The sequence below is a fragment of the Salvelinus fontinalis genome, chromosome 18 (genome assembly GCF_029448725.1).
Source record: "Salvelinus fontinalis isolate EN_2023a chromosome 18, ASM2944872v1, whole genome shotgun sequence".
Lineage (NCBI taxonomy): Eukaryota > Metazoa > Chordata > Actinopteri > Salmoniformes > Salmonidae > Salvelinus > Salvelinus fontinalis.
In genome coordinates this window covers 41,908,663-41,921,571 of record NC_074682.1, presented here as the reverse complement: position 1 = coordinate 41,921,571, position 12,909 = coordinate 41,908,663, and the positions used below count along the sequence as shown (strand labels likewise).

The 12,909-nt window shown below is 44.6% G+C and overlaps 1 protein-coding gene across 2 annotated transcripts in view; it reads left to right on the top strand.

Moving 5' to 3' along the window:
- Positions 1–12,909, top strand: part of LOC129815564 (cadherin EGF LAG seven-pass G-type receptor 2-like) — a 109,801-nt gene that overhangs the window by 39,325 nt on the left and 57,567 nt on the right. For both annotated transcript variants that reach the window (XM_055869497.1, XM_055869498.1), the window contains exon 2: positions 1,353–2,060. In XM_055869497.1, coding sequence (XP_055725472.1) covers positions 1,353–2,060 — 708 coding nt within the window. The remainder of the gene's footprint in view (positions 1–1,352; positions 2,061–12,909) is intronic.

Sequence of the window (12,909 nt, the reverse complement as noted above, 5' to 3'; positions counted from 1 at the left end):
TCAGATGTGTATAGCTCATTATGCAGACAACTGAATAGTCTACTCATCTTATTAACCCTTTGGATACAGGGAGATGGATGTCTGCATTGTGAATACATGCATAAAGGGTAGCTATTAGAGAAGGGTGATCAGTCAAGGAGAATTCTAGGCACTATGTTATTGTGAAACGTTGTGTCTTTCATTATGGTGTTATGAGTAGACATACAGTTCCTTCAGAAAGTATTCATACCCATTGATTTATTCCACATTTTGTTGTTACAGCCTGAATTCAAAATGGATTAAAAAAATAATAACACCCATTTACACACAATACCCCATAATGACAGTGAAAACATGTTTGCAAATGTATTGAAAATTAAATACAGAAATATCTCACACCACTGAGTCAATACTTTGTAGAAGCACCTTTAGCAGCGATTACAGCTGTGAGTCTTTCTGGCTAAGTCTCTAAGAGTGTTCCACACCTGGATTGTGCAACATTTGCCCATTTTTATTATTTCATAATTCTTCAGGTTCTGTCATTGATTGCTGATCATTGCTAGACAACCATTTTCAAGTCTTGCCCTAGATTTTCAAGTAGATTTAAGGCAACTGTATCTTGGCCACTTGGGGAAAATTCGGTGTGTATTTGACCTTGTGTGTTTTAGATTATTGTCCTGCTGAAAGATATGTTTATCTCCCAGTATCTGGTGGAAAGCAGACTGAACCAGGTTTTTCTCTAGGACTTTGCCTGTGCTTAGCTTCATTCCATTTATTATAAGCATAACCATACCCATTATTACAAGCATACCCATAACATGAGGCAGCTTGAAAATATGGAGAGTCGTCCTCAGTAGTGTGTTGTATTGGATTTGTGCCAAACATAACATTTTGTATTCAGGACAAAATGTTAATTGCTTTATCGTGGTTTTTTGCAGTATTACTTTAGTGCCTTATTGCAAACAGGATGCATGTTTTTGGAATATTTGTATTCTGTACAGTCTTGCTTCTTTTAACTCTGTGGTGGCTGCATCACTTTTGCACACAGTGAGTCCATGCAACTTAGGTGACTTATTAAGCTTATTTAGACAACTTATTTAGGCTTGCCATACCAAAGGGGTTGAATACTTATTGACTGAAAAGCTGAAACGTCTTGATTCTTTAAATTAATTTGTAAAAATGTTGAAATACATAATTCCACTTTGACGTATGTGTGTGTGTGGTGTGACAAAATATCTCAATTTAATTCATTTTAAATTCAGGAAATGTCAAGGGTTGTGAGAACTTTCTGAAGGCACTGTAAGTAATGTATGTGATGTAAATCCAGATTTTGAAGCATTAATACTGCGTCTCTCCTCTTCCTCTCCTGTCAGATGGGATCCACTTCGTGTCGGCCCAGTGTCTGCTCCAGGTCACCATCATCACAGACGAAATGCTCTCCAACAGCATCACGCTGCGATTGGCCAACACCTCCCAGGAGCACTTCCTGTCCCTGCTATTGGCCCAGTTCTTGGAGGGCGTGGCCTGCGTTCTGTCAGCAGACCGCGAGAACGTCGTAGTGTTCAACATCCAGGATGACACAGACGTCAGCGCCCGGATCCTCAATGTCAGCCTGTCTGTGGCCGTGCCCAGGGAGGGCCCGCGTGGGGGAGGAGGGGGGTCCCGAGGGGACGGACGAGTGGACAGAGGGACAGCAGGGGCCAATGGAGCGGCAGAGTACTTTGGTTCTGAGGAGCTACAGGAGAGGTTGTACCTGAACCGCAGTCTGCTGGCCCACATCTCCTCCCAGCAGGTGCTGCCCTTCGATGACAACATCTGCCTGAGAGAGCCCTGCGAGAACTACATGAAGTGTGTGTCCGTGCTGAAGTTTGACAGCCTGGCACCATTCGTGGCGTCCGACACCATCCTGTTCCGGCCCATCCACCCCATCGCCGGGCTGCGCTGCCGCTGCCCCACCGGTTTCACAGGAGACTACTGCGAGACAGAGATCGACCTGTGCTACTCCAAACCCTGTGGAACCCACGGCCTGTGTCGCAGCAGAGAGGGAGGCTACACCTGCGAGTGCCTCAATGACTATACAGGTAAATGACCTCTCTCTCTTGATATGATGTTGAATTATAAATGAAGATATTTCACTTCGTAGATGACGTACGTGTCACAAAAAGCAAACCATTATAAAAACCCAAAAGATGATTTGGATATGTGTGCAGCATGTCCTGTATTTATAGTGAATGGCCTCATACCCGTCAGACACAACGGCAAGAATAATGTTGTTTCATATTCTGGCCATAAAGTACATTTTAATGTCTAATGTCCCATTGGAAATTCTATGGATGTAATCAAACTTGTTAATTAATTATTTAATTAATTCATTCCGTCCTACCCTCCGGTCTATGTATTGACATGTTACAGCCTGGCTAAGGGCCTATACAGTGATGACACCTGTGCAGCTGGACAAAGGCAGTGTGATGACTTATTGATTTGAATAATCCCTGGACCAATGAGGCGGGACTACATTAAACATGAGCCAGCCTGTTAACTGTTCATACTTCCTACCCTTCCCCATTGTCTGTCTGAGAGAATTAAGTTGACAAGTAAAAAAAACATACATCTCAATCCAGCAGGGATCAATGAGAGATTATGAGCTTGCATAAAGGAAGTGTGTGTGGGAGGAAGTCTGGATCACATTCTGTCTTGGTTGGGCTAACAGGGTCTTACAATGTGAGCGCTATGAAGAATAACCAGGTCCATGGTGCACCAGAGTGTGGGATTGCCTTCCTGGGGTCTATCTTGTAGCATTACAGTGATGAGTGTCTCTGAATGGGGAAAACAATAGCAATTTGGCCGGTCAGCAGCAGAGTAGCTCTGAGAGGAATAATGGAAGGAGGTGCTGAATTATGGATGGCTACAGATTGAAAGAGGCAGAGTGTCTCCTGCCTGTAACAATGCCCCCTGGTAAAAAATAGCTGGTATGGATAAAATGTAATAAACATACTGTGTAAAGGCGGTAGGCTCTGAGGAATGGTGGAACGGAAGAACTTTTAAAAGCTTCCATTTTTGAAGATGGCGGTACTCTGTTATTCATTACTATCTCAGTCCCCATCTCAAATGGGTTCGCTTTAAAAGTCTTATTCTTTTACACTTAAAGCACATTTAGGGAGGAAAGATTATGCATACACTGCTCTAAATATTGTCATATCCTGAAAATATCAGAGGATCTGCTTTCTCTGCTTCGGGGGAGAGTTGTAGAATGGAGAGAAAGGGAAGGGAATGAACATATGCTAATATGAACAAATACTAGAGTCTTTGCCCTCTGTTTATCAAAGGGTTGTGGGGTTGAATGAGAGTTAATTTAATTTCACCCGAGCCCTGCTCTCTCCCTATGGTACATACAGTATGTTCTTTGAAGTTAACTGCTGCTCTAGTTAGATAAAAGCATGAAATGTGGTTGGATTCTCGCTCCTTTCTATAGAGATGGATTAATCGTTTCTGGTATCCTTTTTAATATTATTTTTTTATTTAACCTTTATTTAACCAGGTAGGACAGTTGAGAACAAGTTCTCATTTACAACTGCGACCTGGCCAAGATAAAGCAAAGCAGTGCGACAAAAAACAACAACACAGAGTTACACATGGAATAAACAAAACTACAGTCAATAACACAATAGAAAAATGCAAATGGCATAAATAGGCCATAGTAGCGAAGTAATTACAGTTTAGCAAATTAACACTGGAGTGATAGATGTGCAGATGATGATGTGCAAGTAGAAATACTGGTGTGCAAAAGAGCAACAAAAAAAGTTAATAAAAACAATATGGGGAGGAGGTAGGTAGTTGGATGAGCTATTTACAGATGGGCTGTGTACAGCTGCAGCGATTGGTGAGCTGCTCAGATAGCTGATGCTTAAAGTTAGTGAGGGAGATATAAGTCTCCAACTTAAGCAATTTTTTTTTTCTTTTTCTTTTCTTTTTTTTCTCTTTTTTTTTTCTCGATTCGTTCCAGTTATTGGCAGCAAAAAACTGTAAGGAAAGGCGGCCAAAGGAGGTGTTGGCTTTGGGGATGAGCAGTGAGATATACCAGCAGGAGCGCGTGCTATGGGTGGGTGTTGCTATGGTGACCAGTGAGCTGAGATACGGCGGAGCTTTACCTAGAAAATACTTATAGATCACCTGGAGCCAGTGGGTCTGGCGGCGAATATGTAGCGAGGGCCAGCCAACGAGAGCATACAGGTCGCAGTGGTGGGTAGTATATGGGGCTTTGGTGACAAAACGGATGGCACTGTGATAGACTGCATCCAGTTTGCTGAGTAGAGTGTTGGAGGCTATTCTGTAAATGACATCGCCGAAGTCGAGGATCGTTAGGATGGTCAGTTTTACGAGGGTAAGTTTGGCAGCGTGAGTGAAGGAGGCTTTGCTGCGAAATAGGGAACCGATTCTAGATTTAATTTTGGAATGGAGATGCTTAATATGAGTCTGGAGGAGAGTTTACAGTCTAGTCAGACACCTAGGTATTTGTAGTTGTCCACGTATTCTAAGTCAGAACTGTCCAGAGTAGTGATGCTAGATGGGCGGGCAGCGATCGGTTGAAAAGCATGCATTTAGATTTACTAGCATTTAAGAGCAGTTTGAGGCCACGGAAGGAGTGTTGTATGGCATTGAAGCTCATTTGGAGGTTTGTTAACACAGTATCCAAAGAAGGGCCAGATGTATACAGAATGGTGTCCTCTGCGTAGAGGTGGATCAAGGAATCACCCACAGCAAGAACAACATCGTTGATATATACAGAGAAAATAGGTTATATATACAGTGGGGAGAACAAGTATTTGATACACTGCCGATTTTGCAGGTTTTCCTACTTACAAAGCATGTAGAGGTCTGTAATTTTTATCATACGTACACTTCAACTGTGAGAGACTGAATCCAGAAATCCAGAAAATCACATTGTATGATTTTTAAGTAATTTTAAGTAATTAATTAGCATTTTATTGCATGACATAAGTATTTGATCACCTACCAACCAGTAAGAATTCCGGCTCTCACAGACCTGTTAGTTTTTCTTTAAGAAGCCCTCCTGTTCTTCACTCATTACCTGTATTAACTGCACCTGTTTGAACTCATTACCTGTATAAAAGACACCTGTCCACACACTCAATCAAACAGACTCCAACCTCTCCACAATGGCCAAGACCAGAGAGCTGTGTAAGGACATCAGGGATAAAATTGTAGACCTGCACAAGGCTGGGATGGGCTACAGGACAATAGGCAAGCAGCTTGGTGAGAAGGCAACAACTGTTGGCGCAATTATTAGAAAATGGAAGAAGTTCAAGATGACGGTCAATCATCCTCGGTCTGGGGCTCCATGCAAGATCTCACCTCGTGGGGCATCAATGATCATGAGGAAGGTGAGAGATCAGCCCAGAACTACACGGCAGGACCTGGTCAATGACCTGAAGAGAGCTGGGACCACAGTCTCAAAGAAAACCATTAGTAACACACTACGCCATCATGGATTAAAAATCCTTGCAGCGCACGCAAGGTCCCCCTGCTCAAGCCAGCGCATGTCCAGGCCCGTCTGAAGTTTGCCAATGACCATCTGGATGATCCAGAGGAGGATTGGGAGAAGGTCATGTGGTCTGATGAGACAAAAATAGAGTTTTTTGGTCTAAACTCCACTCGCCGTGTTTGGAGGAAGAAGTAGGATGAGTACAACCGCAAGAACATCATCCCAACCGTGAAGCATGGAGGTGGAAACATCATTCTTTGGGGATGCTTTTCTGCAAAGGGGACAGGACGACTGCACCGTATAGAGGGGAGGATGGATGGGGCCATGTATCGCGAGATCTTGGCCAACAACCTCCTTCCCTCAGTAAGAGCATTGAAGATGGGTCGTGGCTGGGTCTTCCAGCATGACAACGACCCGAAACACACAGCCAGGGCAACTAAGGAGTGGCTCCGTAAGAAGCATCTCAAGGTCCTGGAGGGGCCTAGCCAGTCTCCAGACCTGAACCCAATTGAACATCTTTGGAGGGAGCTGAAAGTCCGTATTGCCCAGCGACAGCCCCGAAACCTGAAGGATCTGGAGAAGGTCTGTATGGAGGAGTGGGCCAAAATCCCTGCTGCAGTGTGTGCAAACCTGGTCAAGAACTACAGGAAACGTATGATCTCTGTAATTGCAAACAAAGGTGTCTGTACCAAATATTAAGTTCTGCTTTTCTGATGTATCAAATACTTATGTTATGCAATAAAATGCTAATTAATTACTTAAAAATCATACAATGTGATTTTCTGGATTTTTGTTTTAGATTCCGTCTCTCACAGTTGAAGTGTACCTATGATAAAAATTACAGACCTCTACATGCTTTGTAAGTAGGAAAACCTGCAAAATCGGCAGTGTATCAAATACTTGTTCTCCCCACTGTATATACAAGTACATCAGTGTTAATACTTCTACTAGGACAGTGGGTTAGCGCAATTAAGTAAACTCTGTGTACAGTTTACAACCATGCTCTGTTCTGTGGTTCAAATCTTGGCAAGACTTGGTCACACAAGTGTGGGTGACCATAATATGTTGTGCTAGTGAGTGGGTATGTGTGAGTGATTGATTGAGTAGGCTTAGTCACTGAGGTTCAGGATGAGCAGCATTCTTTCTCATGTACCGCTGTGGATGTGTGAAAGCTGAACTGTGGAGGACGATGGTTCGTGGTGTGTGTCTTGTGAGTCAGGTGTAGGAGGAGCAGAGGGATCCTCATCAATTGCACTTAGATCAGGACTGTACCGCCTGTACGGGCCAGCTCAGTTCAACTCAATCTACTGGGCCTGCCTGCCAGGTAATAGGAGTATTAATATGATCCAGACATACAGTACACTTGTGTGAGCTGATGATTTATGACGTATGTATCACGCTTTCAGGCTTGCTCTAAGATTTGCTGAAACAAGGCTGAGAGAGCAGTCAACCTGTCTCCTCTCCAAGACAGGGCTGGGTTGATGGGTTTGTCCTGGATGGAATCTATAGCTCCTGCTGTTCAACATGACTGACAGTTGGATTTGACACTGTCCCGCTGTGCCGAGAGTGTGTGTGGGCTCAATTGGCTGGTGTGCGTGTTTGAGGGAGTTGTGTTTGGATGTGTGTGTGTGTCAGAGGGAGTGTGTGCTATATGCTGAATTGCCTGCTCCATGTGGGCGAGAAGGTAAGTGTGTGTGTGTGTGTGTGTGTGTGCGTGCGTTCGTTCGTTCGTTCGTTCCGTGGGCGGGTCCAGATGGCAGTATGATGGAAGCGAGAAAAATAACAGAGCAGAGCAGCCATCCAATTTACTCATGTTGTGAAGGGCAGAGCGAATGATTAAGTCTGGCTGACTCAGTCTGGAAACAGAACAAATGGACAGAAAACACTTGCATTCTAATGATAAGCGGGTTAACTCATAACCCGCAGTCCCCGTAGGTGGGTTTAGGGTCATGAAATATTGTGTGAATGTTAAGAGAGTGGGGATCAAGCGGGTTAAATAAAGAATAATATATATAATAATAATAATAAAATAATACATAATTAAAACGTAAATGTATCATTCTTGTTTCTTGTGCAATTCATATCTATAGCCTACATTGAGGTTATTCTTTCATTAGTTTTATCTGTCGTTAGGGAATTCTAGCAGAACGCATCGCTGTTATACAGTGCATTCGGAAAGTATTCAGACTCTTTGACTTTTTCCACATTTTGTTACTTTATAGCCTTATTCATCAATCTACACACTACCCCATAATGACAAAGCGAAAACATGTTTTTAGAAAAAATTAAATATATACCTTATTTACATTAGTATTCAGACCCTTTACTATGAGACTCGAAATTGAGCACAAGTGCATCCTATTTCCATTTATCATCCTTGAGATGTTTCTACAACTTGATTGGAGTCCACCTGTGATAAATTCAATTGATTGGACATGATTTGGCAAGGGACTGGGAGACTAGTCAGCATCGAGGGAAAGATGAACAGAGCAAAGTACAGAGATCCTTGATGAAAACCTGCTCCAGAGCGCTCAGGACCTCAGACTGGGGCGAAGGTTCACCTTCCAACAGGACAACGACCCTAAGCACACAGCCAAGACAACGCAGGAGTGGCTTCGGGACAAGTCTCTGAATGTCCTTGAGTGGCCCAGTCAGAGCCTGGACTTGAACCCGATCAAACATCTCTGGAGAGACCTGAAAATAGCTGTGCAGCGACGCTCCCAATCCAACCTGACAGAGCTTGAGAGGATCTGCAGAGAAGAATGGGAGAAACTCTCCAATTACAGGTGTGCCAAGCTTGTAGCGTCATACCCAAGAAGACTCGAGGCTGTAATCACAGCCAAAGGTGCTTCAACATAGTACTGAGTATCAAAAACATGTTGGGTCATTTTAACAGATTTTTAAATTTCCTTATAACCGGTCAAACTGATGTTAAAATCTTTCCCATTTTGGGGGTTATTGCATTTTCTCCGTGGTCCCTAAACGTCTTTGCTGCGTGAGAGGAACAGAAATGGAAGAGTAAAGGAAAACAAACTTTACCTATGTCAACTAGATTGAAGGGTTCATACTATCAATTTATGATGTTATTCTGGTGAGCACGGGGCAATAAGTAATGACAGAAGAGAAGCTGCATCTTGACTAAGAAATAGCATTCCAAGACGTCGGAAAGGATATGCCGAAACAACAAATGCCTATCGGGTGCGGGCCTCATAGTCCGGCGGTTACAGATGGGTTATTAGCAATTGTGTTTGTGTGCGGGTGAACAAACAGCTGACCTGTGCATCACTATCGCATACATACAGGTCGTTATTGTAAAAGAGAATGTGTTCTCAATGACTTACCTGGTTAAATAAAGGTTAAATGTTTGGCAGAGTTACTCCACCTCAAGATTTCCATTTGGTGAAAGGCTTGGCACACGCATACTCAGGCTGACTGGCTCTCGTTCAGGCAAATGAGAAATAAGTGCACTCAGGCTATCCAGAAGGCCAAAGTAAGTTACTTTAAGGAGCAGTTCTCTCTGTGGGTCTAACCCCAAGAAGTTCTGGAAAACGGTTAAAGAAATGGACAATAAACCCTCCTCCTCACATGTCCCTTAATGTTGATGATGTGGTTGTTACTGACAAGGAGCACATGGCTGAGCTCTTCAATCACCACTTCATTAAGTCAGGATTCCTATTTGACTCAGCCATGCCTCCTTGCCCGTCCAACATTACCTCATCTCCCACCCATTCTAATGTGACTAGACCCGATGCTCCTCCCTCTTTTCCACTGCCCCGCTACAAAGTTTCTCCCTGCCGGTGGTCACTGAGTCCGAGGTGCAAAAGGAGCTCCCTAAACTTGACCCCCCAAAAATATCTGTCTCAATCCTAGGCCCCAGGCACTTCTCAATTTACATCAACAACATAGCTCAGGCAGTAGAAAGCTCTCTCAAATGTTATATGCAGATTATGGTCTTATACTAAACTGTCCCCTCCCCGGATTTTGTGTTAAACGCTCTAGAACAAAGCTTTTTTAGTGTCCAACAAGCTTTCTCTGGCCTTAACCTTGTTCTGAACACCTCCAAAACAAAGGTCATGTGGTTTGGTAAGAATAATGCCCCTCTCCCCACCGGTGTGATTACTACTTCTGAGAGTTTAGAGCTTGAGGTAATCACCTCATACATTGTACTTGGAATTATGGCTCGACTGTACACTGTCATTCTCTCAGCACATATCAAATATACAGGCTAAGGTTAAATCTAGATTTGGTTTCCTCTATCGTAATCGCTCCTCTTTGACCCCAGCTGCCAAACTAACCGTGATTCAGATGACCATCCTACCCATGCTAGATTACGGATGTTATTTATAGATCGGCGGGTACTCTCGAGTGGCTAGATGTTCTTTACTATTCGGCCATCAGATTTGCCACCAATGCTCCTTATAGGACACATCACTGCACTCTATACTCCTCTGTAAACTGGTCATCCAGTCGCAAGACCCAATGGTTGATGCTTATTTATAAAACCCTCTTAGGCCTCACTCCCACCTATCTGAGATACCTACTGCAGCCCTCATCCTCCACATACAACGCCCCGTTCTGCAGTCACATTCTGTTAAAGGTCCCCAAAGCACACACATCCCTGCGTCGCTCCTCTTTTCAGTTCACTGCAGCTAGCGACTGGAACGAGCTGCAAAAAACACTCAAACTGGACACTTAAAAAAACACTCAAACTGGACACTTTTACCCCCTTTTCTCCCCAATTTTCGTGGTATCCAATCGCTAGTAATTACTATCTTATCTCATCGCTACAACTCCCGTACGGGCTCGGGAGAGACGAAGGTCGAAAGCCATGCGTCCTCCGAAGCACAACCCAACCAAGCCGTACTGCTTCTTAACACAGCGCGCCTCCAACCCGGAAGCCAGCCGCACCAATGTGTCGGAGGAAACACCGTGCACCTGGCCCCCTCGGTTAGCGCACACTGCGTCCGGCCCGCCACAGGAGTCGCTGAAGCGCGATGAGACAAGGATATCCCCACCGGCCAAACCCTCCCTAACCCGGACAACGCTAGGCCAATTGTGCGTCGCCCCACGGACCTCCCGGTCGCGGCCGGCTGCGACAGAGCCTGGGCGCGAACCCAGAGACTCCAAACTGGACACTTTTATCTCCATCTCTTCATTCAAAGACTCAATCATGGACACTTACTGACAGTTGTGGCTGCTTCGTGTGATGTATTGTCGTCTCCTTGGTGCTGTTGTCTGTGCCCAATAATGTTTGTACCATGTTTTGTGCTGCTACCATGTTGTGTTGCTACCATGTTGTTGTCATGTTGAGTTGCTGCCATGCTATGTTGTCGTCTTAGGTCTCTCTTTATGTAGTGTTGTCTCTCTTGTCGTGATGTGTGTTTTGTCCTATATATTTTTTTTTTATCCCAGCCCCCATCCCCGCAGGAGGCCTTTTGCCTTTTGGTAAGCCGTCATTGTAAATAAGAATTTGTTTTTAACTGACTTGCCTAGTAAAATAAAAAAAACTACTTTTAGCCTCTACGTTTACAGTGTTTCATACTGCACTGTAAACTACACTACATGGCCAAATGTATGTGAACACCTGCTTATCGAACATCTCATTCCAAAATCATGGGCAATAATATGGAGCTGGTCCCCCTCTTTTCTGCTATAACAGCCTCCACTCTTCTAGGAATGCTTTCCATAGATGTTGGAACATTGTTGCAGGACTTGCTTCCATTCAGCCACGAGCATTAGTAAGGTTGGGCACTGATGTAGGGCGATTAAGCCTGGCTCGCAGTCAGTGTTCCAATTAATCCCAAAGGTGTTCGATGGAGTTGAGGTCAGGGCTTTTTGCAGGCCAATAAAGTTTTTCCACACCGATTTCTACAAACCATTTCTGTATGGACCTCACTTTGTGCATGGGGGCATTGTCATGCTGAAACAGGAAAGGGCCTTCCCCAAACTGTTGCCACAAAGTTGGAAGAACAGAATTGTCTACAATGTCATTGTATGCTGTAGCTCTAAGATTTCCCATCACTGGAACTAAGGGGCCCGAACCATGAAAAACAGCCCCAGACCATTATTCCTCCTCCACCAAACTTTACAGTTGGCACTATGCATTGGGGCAGGTAGCGTTCTCCTGGCATCCGCCAAACCCAGATTTTTCCGTCAGACTGCCAGGTAGTGAAATGTGATTCATCACTCCAGAGAACGCCTTTCCACAGCTCCAGATTCCAATGGCGGAGAGCTTTACACCACTCCAGCCATCGCTTGGCATTGCGCATGTTGATCTTAGGCTTTTGTTCTGCTGCTTGGCCATGGAAACCCATTTGATGAAACTTCTAGACATTTCCACTTCACAATAACAGCACTTACAGTTGACCAGGGCAGCTCTAGCAGGGCAGAAATTTGACAAACTATCTTTTTGGAAAGGTGGCATCCTATGATGGTGCCACGTTGAAAGTCACAGAGCTCTTCAGTATGGACATTCTACTACCAACGTTTGTCTATGTAGTTTGCATGGCTGTGTGCTCGATTTTACACACCTGTCAGCAACGGGTGTGGCTGAAATAGCTGAATCCACTCATTTGAAGGGGTGTCCACATACTTTTGTATATATAGTGTATTGCTAAACACACTCTGCCCCATATGAAACACTCTGCCCCACATGAAACACTCTGCCCCATATGAAACACTCTGCCCCATATGAAACACTCTGCCCCATATGAAACACTCTGCCCCACATGAAACACTCTGCCCCACATGAAACACTCTGCCCCACATGAAACACTCTGCCCCACATGAAACACTCTGCCCCACATGAAACACTCTGCCCCACATGAAACACTCTGCCGCATATGAAACACTCTGCCCCATATGAAACACTCTGCCCTATATGAAACACTCTGCTCCACATGAAACACTCTGCCCCACATGAAACACTCTGCCCCATATGAAACACTCTGCCCCATATGAAACACTCTGCCCCACATGAAACACTCTGCCCCACATGAAACACTCTGCCCCACATGAAACACTCTGCCCCATATGAAACACTCTGCCCCACATGAAACACTCTGCCCCACATGAAACACTCTGCCCCACATGAAACACTCTGCCCCATATGAAACACTCTGCCCCACATGAAACACTCTGCCCCACATGAAACACTCTGCCCCATATGAAACACTCTGCCCCATATGAAACACTCTGCCCCATATGAAACACTCTGCCCCATATGAAACACTCTGCCCCATATGAAACACTCTGCCCCATATGAAACACTCTGCCCCACATGAAACACTCTGCCCCACATGAAACACTCTGCCCCACATGAAACACTCTGCCCCACATGAAACACTCTGCCCCACATGAAACACTCTGCCCCACATGAAACACTCTGCCCCACATGAAGCACTCTGCCCCATATGAAACACTCTGCC